This window comes from Echinops telfairi, unplaced genomic scaffold (assembly GCF_000313985.2).
Source record: "Echinops telfairi isolate 266 unplaced genomic scaffold, ASM31398v2 ScPeMD7_2;HRSCAF=8, whole genome shotgun sequence".
Classification (NCBI taxonomy): Eukaryota; Metazoa; Chordata; class Mammalia; order Afrosoricida; family Tenrecidae; genus Echinops; species Echinops telfairi.
Window position 1 is genome coordinate 77,207,256 of NW_022103898.1, and position 18,851 is coordinate 77,226,106.

General features: G+C 49.6%; 2 protein-coding genes across 5 annotated transcripts in view; both read left to right on the forward strand.

The window, feature by feature from the left end:
* RNF41 (ring finger protein 41) overlaps window positions 1–8,461 on the forward strand; it is a 37,697-nt gene extending 29,236 nt beyond the window's left edge. For all 4 annotated transcript variants that reach the window (XM_004700558.2, XM_045290155.1, XM_045290157.1 and 1 more), the window contains 4 exons: window positions 4,428–4,699; window positions 5,705–5,840; window positions 6,363–6,466; window positions 7,218–8,461. In XM_004700558.2, the coding sequence (XP_004700615.1) occupies window positions 4,428–4,699; window positions 5,705–5,840; window positions 6,363–6,466; window positions 7,218–7,569 (864 nt within the window). In that variant the 3' untranslated portion in view covers window positions 7,570–8,461. The remainder of the gene's footprint in view (window positions 1–4,427; window positions 4,700–5,704; window positions 5,841–6,362; window positions 6,467–7,217) is intronic.
* Window positions 8,462–16,437: 7,976 nt separating this feature from the next.
* LOC115870581 (mitochondrial import receptor subunit TOM5 homolog) lies at window positions 16,438–17,857 on the forward strand. The gene is made up of 2 exons (XM_045289054.1): window positions 16,438–16,467; window positions 17,675–17,857. The coding sequence occupies exons 1-2, from the start codon at window positions 16,438–16,440 to the stop codon at window positions 17,855–17,857; spliced, it is 213 nt and encodes a 70-aa protein (XP_045144989.1).
* Window positions 17,858–18,851: the final 994 nt, after the last annotated feature.

Sequence of the window (18,851 nt, forward strand, 5' to 3'; positions counted from 1 at the left end):
ATGTACAAATGCGCTTTACACAATTGATGTGTGTATGGATTGGGATAACAGTTGTATGAGCCCCTAATAAAATGTTAAAAAAGAGAGAGAAAAAAAATCAGACTGTTCCGGTGCGAACCAACCCTGGACCTGTTGGCTGTCTAGGCCCTTGCAGCTTGTTGCCATCAGAAGCCGATGTTCAGGGTGTGGAGGAAGCTGTCCTGAAAGTGTCGGGAGTTCATGGGGTGTGTCAGGTGCCCTCTACCGTGGCAAGGCCTTGTTTATTTCCTGACACTCATCTCGGGTGGATCACGCGGGGAGAGGTGAATGGCAGTTGATGACCCTAAGCCAGAAGCCATCCCCTGTCTACCCAACCTCCAGAGTGTACTTTCTGGGGACCAAGGCAAGCAAACTGTGAGGTGAGGCACATTTCCCAGGGGACAAGGAACCTGCTGGGGATGTCGATTTTTCCCTGGCATATTTATCTTTTATTGAGTAAGACATTCAGAAAGCACAGCGGTATAAAAAGGTGCTATACAATGCGACGTCTATCCTTGCCTCTGCACACTCAGCCCTCCCATGAGTGACTGTCGTTGGATATACTTCCAGTGTACATATAGGCATAGATAAGAAATACAGTAGTATTTGGAAAAAAGGCCTTGGTGAGAGAAAGGAATTCACATGGTAGAATTTTGCAAGACCAACGACTTCATCACAATTACCTTTTTTCAACCACACAATCAATGACGATAAACATGAGCTTCTCCAGGTGGAAGACACAGAAATCAAATGGACTGCATCTCTGGGAAGAAATGACGGGGAAGCTTAATTAGTATCAGCAGTTAAAACGAGGCCAGGGGCGACTGTGAATTAGATCATCAGTTATTCCTGTATAAGTTCAGATTGAAGCTGAAGAATGAAGAAATGAAAACAAGTCCATGGGAGGCAAAATAAAGACCTTGAGGCTGCCCCACCTGACTGGGGAACGTCTGAAGAGCGGGTCTGACGCATGAGGCAGGAATAACAGACCTGAGGGCTGCGCGCTCGAGAGGGCATCAAGAACCTACCTCAGATGGGAATCCAGGACGGATGAGCCCTACAGGACCAGTGGTATGAGTGGCGAAACAGGGAGGGTAAAGGGAGAATGGGTAGGAAAGAGGGAACCGATTACATGGAACTGTGTGTGACCTCCTCCCTGGGGGACAGACAACCAAAAAGTGGATGAAGGGAGACGTTGGACAGGGCAAGATATGACAAAATACCCATTTATAAACTATCAAGGGCTCATGCGGGAGGGGGGAGCGGGGAGGGAGGGGAAAAATGAGGACCTAATGTCGGGGGTTTAAATGGAGAGAAAATGTTTTGAGAAACGATGTACAAATGCACTTTACACAATTGATGTGTGTATGGATTGGGATAACAGTTGTATGAGCCCCTAATAAAATGTTAAAAAGGAAGAAAAAAAAAAAAGAACCTACCTCAGACTTGGAAGCAGAAGGTCGTTAAAAACAACAGGGAAGAAAGAAAAGATCAAAGTAGATGTCAGAAGAGACTGAAACACGCTCCTAATTGTAGAGTAGCTAAAGCAAGAGCAAGAAATAGATGAAATCAAAGCTGAAGAGGACATTTCAGAGGGCAGCTTGAGGAGACAACGTAAAATTATGATGAGATGTGCAAAGATCTAGAGTTAGAAAACAAAAAAAAAAGAACATGCTCAGCATCTCTTAAATGGGAAGAACTTTAGAAGAAATTCAAGCCTCAAGTTGTAATATTGAAGGACAATGGGCAAAATAGTGAACGATGCAGGAAGCATCAAAAGAAGGTGGAAAGAATCCACAGTCAGTGTAGCAACAAGGACTAGTCAACAGTCAACCACTTCAAGAGGCAGCGTATGGATCAAGAGCCCATGGTACTGAGGAAGCCGTCCAGGCGACACGGAGGGCATCCGGAACAGTGTCATGGATATCCCACGCAAGTAAAATTTTGCTATGAAATATTCAAAAATGGTTGCAGCGGTACATTGACAGGGAGCTGCCGGAAATTCAGGCTGGACTCATAAGAGGTCAGAGAAAAAGGGACATGTCATTGGTGATGCCAGATGGAGCTTGGCACAAAATGGAGAAAACCAGAAAGATGTTTACTTGTATTATGTTGACCCTGCAAAGGTCATGTGTGAATCCTGACAAACTGCAGAGCCTGGAGAAGAAGGATTTCAGGACGTGAGTGGCGCTCACGTGGAGCCTATCCACGGATCAGGAGGCAATTGTGCGAAGAGAACAAGGAAACAGCTGCAGAGTGCAAAATCAAGACAAGCGTGTCACGGTTGTGTCCTCTCACCATACTCAGTCAATTTGTATGCTGTACAGAAAATCAGAGAAACTGGGTTATTCAAAGAAAAATGTGGACTTTGGGCAGAAGAAAGACTTACAACCTTCGATAATACACACACACGGTTTCCAAATCATTTTATTAGGACATAATCCAGACATCAAACCATTCAATAGTTCAGTCATAACAAGCAGTGTTGTACAATCACTACCACAATCATTTAAAAAACCTTTCTTCCTCCTCATATTCCTTGATATTGGCTCCCCGTTGTCCCTTCCTTCCCCTGCTGTGCCCTCCTAGGAACCCAGAGATTCACTCACGCTGGGTTTCATATACTGAAAAAAGGAACATAACAGAGTCAAGAATGTCACCCAAAAGAACAAAATATAGCAGAGATAAGCCCTAATCTGTAAAAAATGAAACCCAGAAAATAATAAATACCAGATCAAGCTCAAAGTATATCCAGAGGAAGATCAAATGACAAGATGTTAACCATTAGAATCAGATTTGTCATTTTAAGCTACTATAATTGTCTCTCCAATACTCTCTGCCTGGTCACTAGCTTACTTCCATCTTTCAGTTATGGTTAGAGGGAAATCGTCAGAGACATACTCTCTGTAGATCCTACAAGTGTATTCTGGGCTCCCACTGTTAACCGTAGCCTTTTGCAAACAAGAATTTCACAATTTAAACTCTGATACCATTCCCTCCTTTGGATTTGGATTATATTTTTCCACTCCTTGAATCACAGGTCTCGGTGTGCTTCTTCCACGTGGGCTTAGTTGGCATCTCACTTAGATGGCTGCTTGTGTCTAAACAGCCTTTAAGACCTTAGTCACTACTCTTTCTGATAGCCGGACAATATCCATGCTTTTCTATAGCACCCACATCTTCCACGTTTCCTTTAGGAGGCCATGTATCAAGCAGGGCCAAGGAGACGCTTTATAATCCAAGTGAGGATGATGACAGCTGGAGCTGAATTAGTGGCAGTAGAGATGGAGACAAGTGGACTGGTTTCGGCGTATTTTGGAGATAGGGCCTCTAAGACTAGGAAAAGAATCAAGTATGCCTCTGAATAAAAAATGACTTCTGCTGACAGTTGGATTAGTGATAGTGAGCAGACTTCTTCCCCAGGTGTCAGCCCGAGCCCTGGAGGACCAACTGTCTTGAGCGTTGGCGACATAGTGGGCATGCCAGGCCTTCATTCATCAGCCTCGCGCTAGATGCCAGAGGCCGCCACAGGACAAATAGACGTTACCCGAGTGATCTGCACACTGTGGTCTTTCACAAACGGAAACTAGTGTGATTCTGAGAAGAGCCCCTGCCCTGTTTGAGAGGCTACTCCTGGCCATTGGGACTCAGGTCAGCCCTCCCAGATGATTCTTCACCTCTCCACGGGAGTCCTGACTTCTAAATGGTTGTGGGTTTTTGTTTTGTTTTTAGTTTGTTCTGATCTTTTATACTGAACTTTGGAACCCTGGTGGTGTAATGGTTTTGCGTTGGACCGTGATCCCATGCTCGGCAGTTCAAAACCACTAGCTGCCCTGGGGGAGAAAGACTGGGTTTTCTACTCCTCTAAACAGTTATAGTTACCCCTTGCCCCCCACATGGGTATCACTGTGAGTCGGCATCAACTCAACGGCAGTGAGTTTTTAATCGAACTTTAGCCAGCCAGCAAATCTCTGTCCCTCTCCTCTCTACCCCTGCAGTCTGAGTCCTCCTCTAAGAGCCATATTAAATCCTGCCGTCACTGCAGTGCCTTCCCTGATTGACCTAGGCTGAGAGGACGGAGTCCTTCTCTGGACTCGTAATTGTTGTGTGTGCAATATAATTGGCATTTAATAATGGACTACTTTATGTCATCTGTCCTATTGTTCTACAATATTGTCTGTCTCTCAGTGTTGAATAATGTTCTACTTGTTTGTCTGGTCTTACAGCCCATTTGTAATCTTGGGTACCTTCAGTCTGACCCCCACAATGCCTTGTTCGTAGTAGACCCGTACTCTGCGAAGATTCTCGGGGACCTCTAGTTCTGGAAGCTGCTCAAAGGCTTGCCTGGAGATAAAGGTTCTTAATGCCTGCTAATTCCCTTGTGCCCCTCCCCCTGTTGTCCCTTTTAGGCCCCTCACTGTGAACATGCTTTCTGCAATGCCTGCATCACTCAGTGGTTCTCTCAGCAGCAGACGTGCCCGGTGGACCGTAGTGTCGTGACGGTCGCCCACCTGCGCCCAGTACCTCGGATCATGCGGAACATGCTGTCAAAGCTGCAGATTGCCTGTGACAACGCTGTGTTTGGCTGCAGTGCTGTCGTCCGGCTTGACAACCTCATGTCTCACCTCAGTGACTGCGAGCACAACCCGAAGAGGCCCGTGACCTGTGAGCAGGGCTGTGGGTGAGTCGCCTCGCCTCGCCTCGCACAGATCGGGCCTCCCCTCGTCGCCCTCGGCCTCGAGCCCCGCCCGCTAGCGAAGCAGAAGCGTTCTTCTAAGCGTGTGGAGCAGGAGTGCCCCTGGCGTCCCGGCTCCTTACCCTGAGCTCTGGCCATCTTCTTTTCCAGCTAAGATTTTTAAACTCTTGCTTTGATTTAAAAAAAAAAAAAATCAAGGGCAAAGTAGGAGAGGCTGAATCAAGAATTGGGTGAAGGGCAAATTATTGGTGGGGGTGATTAGTAGTTCAGACTGTTGAACACAAAATTGATGATTGGAAAGGTAAAGCGCCACCTCGCTGACTATAAAAGTAAAAACTGTTTCAAGACAGCGGGGCCCTGCACTCCCCCAGTGTGTGTGGCAGTACTAAAGGTGACTTCCCTCACCCTCCCGTTCTGTCAGGTGGGTGAGCTGCCAGCCTTGTCTCTCTCCATGCCCTCGGCTCTTCCCGCCCGTGCGGTGTGAGTTACTGATGAAATAAATGGTCTAGCTTTCCGGAAGGACTGAGTACCAGGGAGGGCCTCTAGGGCAGCCCTTCTCAACCTGTGGGTCTCGACCCCTTAGGGGGTCGAACGACCCTTTCACAGGGGTTACCCAATTCGTAACAGTAGCAAAATGACAGGGATGAAGTAGCATGGAAATAATGTTATGGTTGCGGGTTACCACCACATGAGGAACTGTCTCAAAAAGGGTCACGACGTTAGGAAGGTTGAGAACCGCTGCTCTCGGGGGCACGGAGAGCCGGGCAGTAAGGAGGTAGGACAGTGTGCCTTGGGGAGCCCAGGAAAAGTTGGTAGCAAAGAGGTGAGGAGGCGCCTAGAAGAGAAAGAAGGAAGGGGCAGGAGGGGAGCTCGTCCTCAAGGTCAGACGTTTGGGGCCCCTCAGCAGTTCTCTGTCAGAATCGGCCTTTGACCCCGTGACTGGTATGACTGTTTGCTTCCTGGCCCCCCTCCCCCCTCCACGGAGTGCAGCCTGGAAATGCCCAAAGATGAGCTGCCGAACCACAACTGCATCAAGCACCTGCGCTCCGTGGTGCAGCAGCAGCAGACGCGCATCGCAGAGCTGGAGAAGACGTCGGCTGAGCACAAGCACCAGCTGGCAGAGCAGGTAGGCCCTGAGGACACCGAGCCCACGTGAGCCCAGACCTCTGCTGGTGCGTGGGTGCTATTCTGTGTGTGTGTGGACCCTGTGCCTGCGGCTTAGGTGGGAAGCAGCGTGGAATGCTCCCCTGCCTTCGCCCCAGGAGTCCTGCTGGTGTAGGGGCTCTGCAAGGGGCTGCAGTCCAAGTGGTCGGCAGCAGCCCTGAGCTGGGGGCAAGGCCGGGCTTTCTGGCCCGCAGACTCTGACAGTGCAGGAGCTCACAGGGGAGCCCTGTGGGTCAGCATTGACTCCGTCGGGGCAGTGAGTTGGGTTTGCCTTTGTCCCTCTTTCCCTCAGTCCCCACACAGCTCTCCAACATTCCCTCTGAAGCCACTGTGCTGAGCATCGGAGACAGCAGTGATGACCCAGCCATGCCCCCTCCTCTTGAGGTTTACAGTCGGGTCACTCCCCAGATGGCTCAGTGAGCTTTGCCTCCCGTCTGCTGTCCGCCTTCACCCTCACCCTCCTCCTGTTTCTCCCCTCCAACAGAAGCGAGACATCCAGCTGCTCAAGGCCTACATGCGGGCCGTGCGCAGCGTCAGCCCCAACCTGCAGAACCTGGAGGAGACCATTGAGTACAACGAGATTCTGGAGTGAGTGTCACTCAGGGCGTGGGGTCTCTCACTCCACGTCCTGGCACAGAGGCCGGAAAGGAGGAAGAGCAGGGGAGTGGCAGAAGGAGGGCAATCAGAGAGCTGGGCTGGGCCACCACAAGCACAGGGGCAGAGGAGAGGAGGATGCCCCTCAGCCCCAATACAGGCTCTCTTATGAATTTGGGTGGATGGAAGGGAAAGCCGACCCAAGGATGCAGTTTATCCAGAATTAGGTGAGTACACACCATGTCCAAAGCCCCATATGAAAGGCTGTGGTGTGTGAGGAGGGCAAAGAAGAAATAGAAGGTATTGCCCCTGTCTTCAGGTAGCTTACAGTCCAGGGAAGAAGAGACGGTGCCAAATCCAGGGGAGTAAACAAGTGAAGTGTAAGATCCCTTTCAGTTGATAGACTACAGTATACGTGTGAAACTACATAGAGGACACATAGTGGGTAACTGCTTCGTTTAGTGAACGCTGGTTGAGCACTTACTGTGTGCCGGTGTACGTGTGCCAAGTCTTGGGATTTCAGAGGAAGCTATGGGGCTCTACGCTCCTGGAATGTCGTTTGGTGAGTCTTGGTTGGTGTCTTCGAGGGGGACAACTAGGGAGAGACTGGGAGTTGCTGAGTCAAAGACGAAGAAGGAAGAACAGGGTTAAGCTGAGCTCAGTGGGTGGTCACGCCCGTGAGAAGCAAAGCCAGTGCAGAGAAAAGGGACGGGCGGGCATGACCCCTCCACCCCCCTCCGCACAGGTGGGTGAACTCCCTGCAGCCAGCAAGAGTGACGCGCTGGGGCGGCATGATCTCCACCCCGGACGCTGTGCTCCAGGCCGTCATCAAGCGCTCCCTGGTGGAGAGCGGCTGTCCTGCCTCGATCGTCAACGAGCTGATTGAAAATGCCCACGAGCGGAGCTGGCCCCAGGGTTTGGCCACACTAGAGACAAGGCAGATGAACCGGCGCTACTACGAGAACTACGTGGCCAAGCGCATCCCCGGCAAGCAGGCTGTTGTGGTGATGGCTTGCGAGAACCAGCATATGGGCGACGACATGGTGCAGGAGCCAGGGCTGGTCATGATCTTCGCGCACGGCGTGGAGGAGATATAGGATTTGTGACGCTGTCAGGACAGAATGGAAACCCGAAAACCCCATCATTCCACCAGCTGGGGCTCTGTGCCCACTGTACCCCCACTTCAAATTCCACGGCCCATGAGCCCACATCTCCCCCTCTTCCAGCCCTCAAAGGCCCCCCAGGGCACCTAGTTCAGCCTTTCCGATGGGAAACGCCAGTTCCCTCTGCACCGTACTCCCTCCCCTAAAACCTCTGGACTAGCTCAGTGTGGTGAGGAGGGTCCCCACCCTGCCAGCTCTCCTGCCTGGGTCTGCTGCCAGGTCTTTTCAGAAAGCACAAAGAGATCTCTCTCCCCGAGAGGAGGCCTGCGGATTCTAGCAGCAGTCGGGGCACCGCTGAGGAGTGGGCATCCCGAGCAAAAGGTCAGGATAGAGCCAGCCCCCTAGAGTGAGTGAGGCCCGCTCTGCTCTCCAGGAAGGGCAGATGGACCCCGGTGCCAGCCCACCCCAGAGGTATGTGCAGGCTGCAACGTGGAACTCCTCCAGAGGAGCTCTTCATGCTCCCTGCTCATTTAGGAACGTGGGGATGTGTCTCTTGGGCTTGCCGGGCCACAAGGCACTGCTCTCTGGCCTCCGCTGACGTGGAGAGCCGTCCCTGCCTAGGGTGGCATGACCAGTGATAGCCCGCCTGTGGTTCCCGCCAGCCCTGTGCCTGTAGGTAGGTAGTTTGAGAAGCTCCCTTGGCCATTGTTTGTATTTCAGCACACCCCCTAAGCACACACACACACACAGACAGACACACATTTTTTTGTAAAAAAAAGGTCTGGTTGTTGCAACCCCATTTCCAGCCCCAGCCACATCATTGGCAATTTAATTTATTTACTTTTTTTTTTTTTTTTAAAGAAAGTAAGAAAACAAACAAAGTAAAGCTTTGACTCTGCTGTCACTGTTGTGGGGGGCCCGGATGGCATGGGGCTGGGGGTGCTTTTCCTTTTCAGCGCAGCTTTTCAGTTGATCGGGAGTCAAGGGCATCCTTGGCTGAGTGATTGCCGGCAGCCCCAACTGAGGGGAGAAGCAGGCTTCCTCCGTTGCCAGGAAGGACACGCCAGCCCAGCATCGGTGCCTGGGCCTCGGAGAACTTTGCTCCCAGGCCCTCAGAGCCTCAGTCTACGCCTCTGAGTTTGAGTCAGTCATGAAGGCCAGCCGTCCTCTTGCCTTTCAGACACATAGCTAGGCTCAGAGCCTCACCACAGGAAATGGGATAGTGATGAGGTCGCTGGTCACCTCTGGACACAGGCTCTGCCCTGCCTCACCCAGACCCGGACACTTCGTTTCCCCTTCTAGCCACCAGCAGAGTGGCTGTCAGAGTCAGGGAAGGCAGCGAAGGTGTTATTGGTGGAGTTGTGGTTATCTTAACATGCTGATGAGAAGAGGATTGAGAATGAAAGGTGTCTCCCCCCACCACCCTGCTCTCCATGTCTGGGCCCTCTGGGGTTTGACTCTAGGCTGGTGGGTGTGGTCTGAGTCATTGGGTCACAGTTCCACTGGGATTGGGGAAAAATCAAATGCTTCAGCCCTAAGACACTGTGCTCAGGAATTTGAAAACTCCACTTAGTGTAGGCTGCAGCTCTTTCCGTCCTCTGCCCCTGCCTCCTGTATTACCCAGGCCCGCGTGCGCCCACCCTCTCCCGCAGGAGGGGTGGGGCCAGGCACCGGCAGTGCAGTGACGTTTCCCGGTCCTTCGCACGGGGTCTGCAGGTTGCTGGTCACGTTGTGTGTGCTGTCCCGTGGTGCGGACTGCGCTGATAAACTTTTGCTCGACTCAGTTCTTAAGTCAACATCCCTCTCCCAAAGGCTTCTCCCCTGCTGCTTGGGCCTCTCTCCCCTTAATTCTGCGCATTTATTTCTTCCTTGTTTTGTCACCTACTCCTGTGTTGGAACTAACCACTGTGTTGGGAGGACGTCTGTCCGGGAGCAGTGTGCACCCGTCCCTGCCCTGCCCTGCCCTGCGTCCCTCCTACATCCTTCCTTCCTGTCTCCTTCCTGCAGCTGCCAAAGCACACTCCAGAGGCCACATTGTCCTGCTCCGTCCCTTGCCCCCCTTCTCAAGCACCTTTGTATGTTTTCATCGCAGGCAGGGAAGCCACCACCCCATGTCCAGGGTCTCCTAAGAATATAGAGGTGGAGGAGGGACCCTGAAACACCTGTATCTACCGTACGAAGCATGGCTGTCGTACTGCGGTAAACTCCTTCCATGGGATTGAGATCAAAGATCCCGGCCCTCCCCCAAATACAACCTGCATTTTCAATTAGAGCCTTTCTCATGCCAAAAGCCAAACCCAGCACCATGGGGTGGAGTCCAGGACAGTGGAGCTGCCCCTTAAGGTTTCCATGGCTAGAGGTCATTACAGAAGTAGACAGCTACCTCTTTCTGCCGAGGGTCCCACAGCCAGCCCGTTGGTTAAACTACTGAGCATTCAATGCACTGTGGCCAGGGCTGCTCACAGTATGCGTCAGTGTAAGCCCAGCAGTACTGCGCATGCTCTAGGATGGAAGAGCCAATCCTGCCCCTCACCACAATTTAAGAATCAGTCGAGAGCCATTAAGTATAGTTTTACAGCCAAATGAATCACCATTATCTGAATGATATCTTTCAAATCTTCACTATTACTTCAGAGCCCCATGTACATTCCAAAAGAGCTGCCCGATGGCTTGCGAGCCACTGTTGGCCCACTTCTGACCTAGGAGGTTGAAGTGGTCTAACTGCACCCACTGGCTCTACACTCTTATTTACACAGGAGCTGTTAGAGAAGGGGCATGGGAGACCATGGGCTCTGCTGATGAGTGTGTTTGTGTGTGTGTAGCTGCTTCAGAATTACTGTAAGAGCCTGTTCTTAATGCACCATGCTAAATATTGTGGGGGTAAATTTGGGCTGTGGAAATAATGGATGGCCATACGATGGAGATGAGGGGAACATCTTGGTCTCTGCCTTCACAAGTTAACTCCCAAGCGGAGGCAATAGTTTTTTCAGGCACAGTGAATGTACTAAGCGGGTTGATGAGTAGAATGAGCTGGAAGCTGCTTGATGGCAGTGGGTTTGGTTTAGGTGAAGGGGCAGTGGTAACCGCTGAGATGCTGTAACTAGAAGGCAGGGTTGGGGGGGGGGGCAGGCGGAGGCGAGGTGTGATCCCCCTAGCTACTCTGCAGGGAGAGAAGTGGCAGTCTCCTGGAAAAATGTCCTCCTTGGACCCTGGTGGCGGTGTAAAGTCTTGACTGCTACTTGATAGGTCACCGGTTTGAACCCACCAGCTCATCCCTGGGAGAAAGGTGATGTGGCCCTCTGCTTACATCAGTGTATCACCGGGGAAAGCCTCGGGGCAATGCTGCTCTGCCTTCCAGGGTCCCTAGAACTGACAGCCTTGGATGTGAGCAGAGAACACAAAGCCGCTCACTAATCCTGCTGGGTATCAGAAAATGCTGTTCAGAAGTTTCTTGATCGGAGGTTTACAACCCGTAGCTTGAAGCTACCACCCGCTTTTGTAGTCTACTGAGCACCGCTGGGCCCGATTATTGCTATGTTGTCTGTGGCCGATTTCGTGCGAGAGCGGTTGAAAGGAATCAGGTTCTTAAACCCTATGGCTCAGGAAGCTTTAAAATATTTACTGTTTGGTTCGTTACAGAAAGTTTACCTGTCCTAGATTGTTTCAAATGGGAGACGTGAGGAGGTAGGGTGGGGCCTATTGACTCTTAACTTTATACATATTTGTGAAAAAAATCAGAACATTTTCCTACACTGGCAAAACAACAAAGGGTTAATTCAACCCCACATTCACATTCCCCCTGACCCCCCTAAGAACAGTCCTTTTAGCTTGTCTTGTCCATACCTGGAAGACCACACATTATGGCCTCCCAACTCTCCTACCATTGTCGTCTGGATTCCCAGAACCCTCCGGGCAGATGTGACTGCACTCTCAGTTCATCTTCACCAACAGGCCTGCTAATTGTCTTGAGCCTCGGTTTCCATGAGAAACCTCATTCCTTCGCCAGTGTGAGACGCTGAGGACCAACACGGAGGGAAACAGCAGCAACTTGCCGTCGAGAGCGCCCGGCAGACAAGCCAGGAGCTGGCTGCGTGCTGACAGCTGGAGTGGGGAAGCCGGCTTGGCCAGAGGGCCAGCGGCGGCAGAGCATTTACATTCCACGCCAGCCTCCGGTCCACGTAAGAGCGCTAAAATAGAGCGGAAAGGACAAGAGACGGGCTGTGTGGCAGGTCCTTCTGATTAGGTTGACTCAGCCAATAATTACAGCACACCGTCACATGCCAGGTGTGTGACATACATAATAGGCAATTGTAAGCTACATGCTTTAGTAAATACGAGCTATTTACTAAAGTCAGGATAGACTTGGACTGAGTGTGATGGACAAAAAAGAAAGTAGTCAACAACGTGGTGGTATGTAGGAGGGAAGGCTGCCCAGGGGCCTCGGGAGGCAGAGTTCTGAGCAGGATGGACATTGGCAGGAAAGAGGGTAACACCAACTGGACATTTGCTGTGAGTGAGGCATGATTCTAAGTATTAAACATTAACGTCGTCATCCCAGTAGCTTTTTAGACGGAGGTACTAGTACCACCATTTCCTGTGTGATGATGACAAAATTCATGGTTAATAATCAGAACTGAGAAACCAAGGGTCGTTCCAGAAGCTTAGCTCGTGACGACAGCACGTGCCTGGTGCTGGATCACGAAGACAGGTGTTTCCAGTCTTCCCAAATGAGGAGGAGGGGAGCACATGCGAGGGATGAAGTAATGAGCCCAGTGGGGCACACAGGAAATGACTAAAGAGCAAGCAGTTGGGGTTCCAGATGAGGCCAGGGAGTTGTGTGCCCGAGGAGACCAGAAGCTCAGTCAGTGAATATAAACAGTAGAGCAAACAACGTGGGGCACTAAGAATACGACTGGATTCCAAAAAGTAATCTAGAGAATAAATGTGTAAGGGGCTTCAAAAAGTTCATGGAAATTGGGGTTGCAAGATAAAGGAATTTTCCCACTAACTTTCTAAAGCCCCCTCACATAATAAAGTTAGCTTGTTTCAAGTTGGTTTTTGTTGTTGCTGCTGCTGAAGTATGTAATTACTTGAGCATGTGGCTATAAACTATGAAGGGGTTCCAGAGACTTTCCTGGGATGACATCATCCCTGTGTACGTCGAAATCAGCCCCAGGTCCTCTGATGGTTTGCTTTACTAGAGAAACCAGCGATCCAAGCCTTTTCATATTTGGAACAAGTCAACAACCTGGAAGGGGATGGTAGTGTGTTCAATTCTCCTCATGTTAGCTTTTTAAGTATTCATCATAAAAGCAATCTTGTAAGATTAATTTTTACTCAAAATGATACAGTGATACTAGCTAGTTAGAAAGGTGATAAGGCAGGAATTAGGCTCTCATGGTCATTACCATATGAATGGCCAGCCAGATTGTATAGATGTCCAAATAATTAGGTGGGGGGAAATGTGTGCCTTAAAGATTATTTTAGGCTGAGTTCTGAAGAGAAGCAGACCCTCCCCTTACCCAAAAAAGAAAAACCAACAGTGAAACTTGTATGTATGTCAAGATTTATTTCAAGGAAATGGTTCATGTAGTTGTAGAGGCTGGCAAATCCCAGTGGGGTCAGACTTGACTCATAGCTGCAGGGACTGATGAATCCAAGACCAGCAGGTTAGACGGGCAAGCTGCTGGCTCCTGGTTCTGCAGCATTTTACTAATCCCAAGAACCAGAGATGACCGACCAAGTCATACACAGGTCTAGAAGAGCCAGGGAGCAGTGACCATCTCTGTGTTATTAGCCGCAGGCCACACCCCTGAAGAAACGCCCCTTACAACTAATTGGCTGACCACATCAGATCACACCACGGAGATGACAGCATCATTTCCTAATTGCTAAACCACTTGGAACTCCAACAGCTGAGCCAAGTTGACACAACTGTAATTAGAGCAAGGTTTGTATTTGCTCAGTTGTTGGAGTTCCCGGGCAGGGGGCCACTGCGATAAGAGCCGTATGGTAGAGAAACCATGTGAGTGAGTGGTATTATGTGCTGTCTCTGCCCTACTCCGGCTCCAAGCGACCCTGTGCTCAAGCATCGAGACTGTCGGCCCTGTGCCATCCTCACACTGGGTCTGATGTTTGAGCCCATCTTGAACAGCCACTGTGTGGATGACCAACTGTATCAATCATGCCTTTTTCTCAGAAATGGTTTCTCCTGATCGTGTGTCCACAAGTCAGATGAAGCCTCACCATTCTCACTTCCAAGCATTCTGGTTGCGCTTCTTCCAAGACAGGACTGTCGGTGGTTCTGGCAGCCCGTGATGCTTCCCGTGTGGTTCTCAGCACCCGAGTTCCAATGCGTCAATCCCTCTCAGTGTTCCTCCTCACTTACCCAGTTTCACACGCCTATGAGGCCATTGGAAACACCTTGGCGTGGGTCAGGTGCACCTATTCCTCGAGGAGATGCCCCTGCTCCTCAAGACTTGACAGAGCTCACATGCGACAGATTTGCCTCATGCAATGTGTCGTCTGCTTTCTTGACTGCTGCTTCCGTGAGCATCGGTGGTAGATCTAAGCAAGATGAAATCCTGGACAACTTCCATGCTGTTCTGTTTATCTTGATGTCTCCCGGTCCAATTGTGAGGATTTGCGGTTTATGTTGAGGTGTAATCCATGCTGAAGGCTGCCCTCCTTGACCTTCAAGTGCTACAAGTCCTCACCTTGAGCAAGCAGGGCTGTGTCTCTGCATCTCAGGTTGGGAACTGCCTTCCTCCAATCCTGATGTTACTTACATTCTTCTTCATATAGTCCAACTTCTCGGGTGATTTGTTCAGCAAACAGATCAAATAAGTATGGTAAGATGATGCAAGGCCGATGAACCCCTTTCCAGCTTTTAAACTGAAGTGCTCCTCCTGTTGGCACCGTGGCCTCCTAATCCATGGACCAGTGCCACGTGAGCAGAAGCGAACAAAATCCAAGCCTCAAGTTACAGCCACACTAGTAAGTGTAGGATAGATTTAAGGGGAAGTGGGGGCACTTTCGACGTCACTGTAACAAAGATGCGTTGAGACAATGATGAGAGAAGTAATCATTGGTGAATGGTAGGTACCGAAGGAAAGTCAGCTCACGCTGAAGGTTAAACACTGGAAGGATTTAGGAGAAGAGGCTTCAATAGAAATGAATGAAACTGCTAAGAGCTTTGCTTTCACTGTGCCCATTGCAAAGTAAGGTCATCCAACAGAATGAACTATTCAACAGTAATATGCGCACGCAAAATTAAGATAATTAAACGATGACTGTAACAATACATCCACCGGGAACTTGCAGAAACTCAAGCTGAATTCAAAAAAGGACATGGATGCAGGGTTAGCATTGCTCATGTCAGGGAACCTGTCTGAATGAGCGTATCAGCAAGATGGTTTGCTTGTTTTATGGACCGCACAAAGGCATTCCACTGGTGGGTCAGAATAAATTGTGGATAGCTTTGCAGAGAAGGGGCATTCTAGAGCAATTTGTTGTGCTCATGCAGAACTTGCACACTGACAAAGAGGCACCTCAAACAAAACCCGGGGAGACTGGTGTCCAGTCAGGAATGATGTGCAGTGGCCAGGCTACACCCTTTCACCACACTTAATCTATGTGCTGAGCAAATACTTCAAGAAGCTGGCCTCTATAAATAAAAACAGGGCATCTGGATCGGAAGAAGACTTACTAACAACCAGTGGTTTGCATTTGAAACAACCTTGCCTGCTAGCAGCCCTAAGGACTTAGTGATGAACAGACTGCAGCTTCAGTGTGGGGCGGACCTCAACATAGAACAAACCCTCACAATGGACCGAGAAACAACGCGTTCACACAGAAATTACTGACATGGTCAGGGATGCATGTTACTTGGATTCACCATCAAAACCCACACAAATGCATGCACACACATGCACGCACACACAACCATGAGAAGGGAGAAGAATGGAGCTCTAATAGACTTAGCTACCACGGAGGGGGAGAACAGGGTTCTGAGGAAGACATTTGTCTGTGGAAGCCTAATTTGAGATTTTAAAAATAAATGATTTCAAATAGGAGACTGAGAAAAGACTTGGATTTGGGTGGTAGTGTCTATCGAACATTTTTCAGTTAACAGAAACCAGATAATAGGACATTAAAGTGGTAAAGGGCTGGTGGCTGAGTGTATATAGCTTATTTGAAAAATAAAGCAACACAGTTATTTGGCAAGGTCGGGTGAAGGTGGGGTTTTGTTCTGAATTCCTGACGGAGTCACTTGGCAGAGTAGGAGAATTTGAGGAAGATAGGAGTCCTGGGAATGGAGAGGTTATACAGGCTGCAACCTGCCAAGTCAGCAGTTCAAAACCACCAGCTGCTCCATGGGAAAAAGACGGTGCTTTCTAGTCCTGTAAAGAGTTACAGTCTGGTAAAATAATCCTTTATAAATTATCAAGGGTTCATGAGGGAGGGGGAAATGAGCTGATACCAAGGGCTCAAGTAGAAAGAAAATGTTTTGAGAATGATGATGGCAACAAATGTACAAATGTGCTTGACACAATGGATGGATGGATGGATGGGTTGTGATAAGAATTGTACGAGCCCCCAATAAAATGATTTAAAAAAAAAAGTTCAGTCTCAGAAACTCCCAGAGGCAGTTCTAGCCTGTCCTACAAGGTCAGTATGAGTTGGCATCAACCAGATGGCAGTGCGTTGTTTTTCCCCTGTAATGCTGTGTAATCCTTACATCAACCTTAGAGCTCGGTACTGTTACCGTGGTCAGTTTACAGCTTAGGAGAATGAAGCCTTGGGGGGGTCAGCTCAGGACTGTCTCCCCGAAACTAAAGCGCACCAGTGAGTGAGATGTCAATGTCTAAGAGTAAGGAGCGAGGGGTCAAGGTCAGGCAGCACAAAAACACAGGGGTGGGTTTGTTGGGAGTAGAAGGGGTGGGAGTCGGGGGCAGGGGTTTAGGGTTGGTAACATTTTGAGATTAGCCTGAACTCACCGGCTGCTCGGCAGAAGAGAACTGTGGTGACTAATCCATAAGGATGATCCCCTTGGAAGCCCTGTGGGGCGGGCAGGCCTGCCCCTTCAGCGTCCTGTACCCTATTTGGACCCGACTATCCCTTAGACGGCACGCTACTTCTCAGCTGGCTACTGGTTCCTTGCAGTGGGCTCACAGAACTGCCAAGCCATATTCACAATTAAGAGGCATGTTAGGGAAGTTAATAGGTTACCACTCGGGATCAGAAATGCTCGGGATACAGTTCGTGGGTCAGGGCAGTCTCTCTCGTCCTCAGCCTCAGCCATGAAGCTCCTCGGGCCCTGCTCTGGCCAGGCTGCAAACTCTCAGTGCTGCCAACAAGGGCCCTCAGTGCACTCCCCTCCACTGTAGTCACGGTGTGACGGCACTCAGCTCTAGCTCAGTGAGTCTGCAAACCTAGCTTCCCCAAACGTATCCGGCTACGGACCCATTTTCAAGGGGGAAAACAAATTAAGTTCCCTGCGCCTCATGAAAAACTGTGTATTATATCCCGTAATCCAGGATAAACTATTGGTATCTGCTTTTATATGTCCCCCCTTGATATTTCTAGCCCCCCAAGGGCAGTATCACCCACCCACGGGAACACTGCTTAGAGAGGAAGGTCCTTCCACTGGGGGAGGGGGCCGCCGGGGTGGGTAACTCCTTGTCTTAGCTTCCCTTCCTTATAGATCTTCAGGTGGCTTCCATCTTCCTTTCTCATACTTTCCTTAGTGTCTAATGTGTTCTTTTTATAAAGTGGTTGCCTATAAAACACACCACACTGGAAGGGCCATCTCAAGAGAACCAAACTATTCCCCAGTGGGGATGACATTGCCAAAGGCACTGTGTCCTTGAAGGATACACTAGCTCAGTGTGCAACTGCTGACCCCCCTGGCCTTTTCCGGTAAGACTGTGGAATGGATGTTTCAGGTCCTGTACCTGAAAAGGTGCCGTTTGCCCACCTGCTCTCTTGCAGCTTGTCAATGCCAAAAGAAGCTGGCTGAATTAAAACTTAAAAAGGTAGCAGTTCGAGCCAAGATCTGGGCGCAAGGCGGCATTCCGAGAAGCACCTAGATCCCTAGAGAGCAGGCGCTGAAGCCCAGCCCCGATGTCTCCGATCGATCGAGGGCCTCGCCGAAGCTGGACCCGAGGAAATGAAACGGAAGATGCACGAGGACATGGTCTCCTCCATACGGAACTTTCTTATTTACGTGGCCCTGCTGCGAGTCACTCCATTTATCTTAAAGAAAGTGGATAGTGTATGAAGATGTGGTATCGCCTGAGAACGCATGATGTGAAGAACCTGGTTCCGGTCTCTTCCCACCTGCAAATGAATAGACTCAGAAAGACATACCAGACTTTGATTGAATGGACTTGAAAATTCTGCTTGACAAGAACAAGTGGTTTTTTTCCTGGTGACTGACTGACTATATGAAATTAATCGGGACATGTGAAAAGGTTTCTTGTGGTGATTGCACCCTTTTGCCTCTGACTCTCAGCCTCCGTGAATGTTGGTGTAATTATAAATCATGTCAAACTTCATTTTCCAGCACGTCTTCATCACAAGTGTCTGCAGTAGGTCTGTCTTGACCGCCATCTCTGTGGACCTTTTTCTTTTGGTCCAGAATGTAGTTGTGAAGAGTCCATGACAGCTAAGTTACATTTTGTGGAAGTCAGCACAGACCACAATGATATTTGAGCACAGAGCCATTAGTCTATATGTTTGGGTTGTTTTTAATAAATGCATCAGTGTGGGGGGATAAAAAAGGTAGTTCTCCGCCCTATGGGGGTGAGTTGACTCAATAGCGATGGGTCTGGTGTTTTTTCATGTGAAGGTTGAGGTCTTGGCTTCCCATCCCCCAAAGTGACAGGGGAGGTCTGTGGCGGGAAAGCCCGGCCAGTTGCTGCCTCTCCATGCAGATCCTCCATTTTGTAAACCACGACTCTGGCCTTTCTCCCTCCACAGCACGATCATCAGATGCTCTCTGCTGGTCAGCTCAGGGATAACCACAAAATGGTAATCTGTGTGTGTGTGTGTGTGTGTGTAGCGAGATACTGAGGATGTTTACATGAGAGACAAACAAAATATAAAGCTCTTTGAAGCGATTAAAAAAGAAGAAGCTCTTTGAAGAGTTTTTTTATTAATCATTTTATTGGGACTCATACAATTCATCACAGTACATACATCAATTGTGTGAAGCACACTTATACATTTGTTGCCCTCATCATTCTCAAAATTCGCTCTTCTCTTGGGTTCCT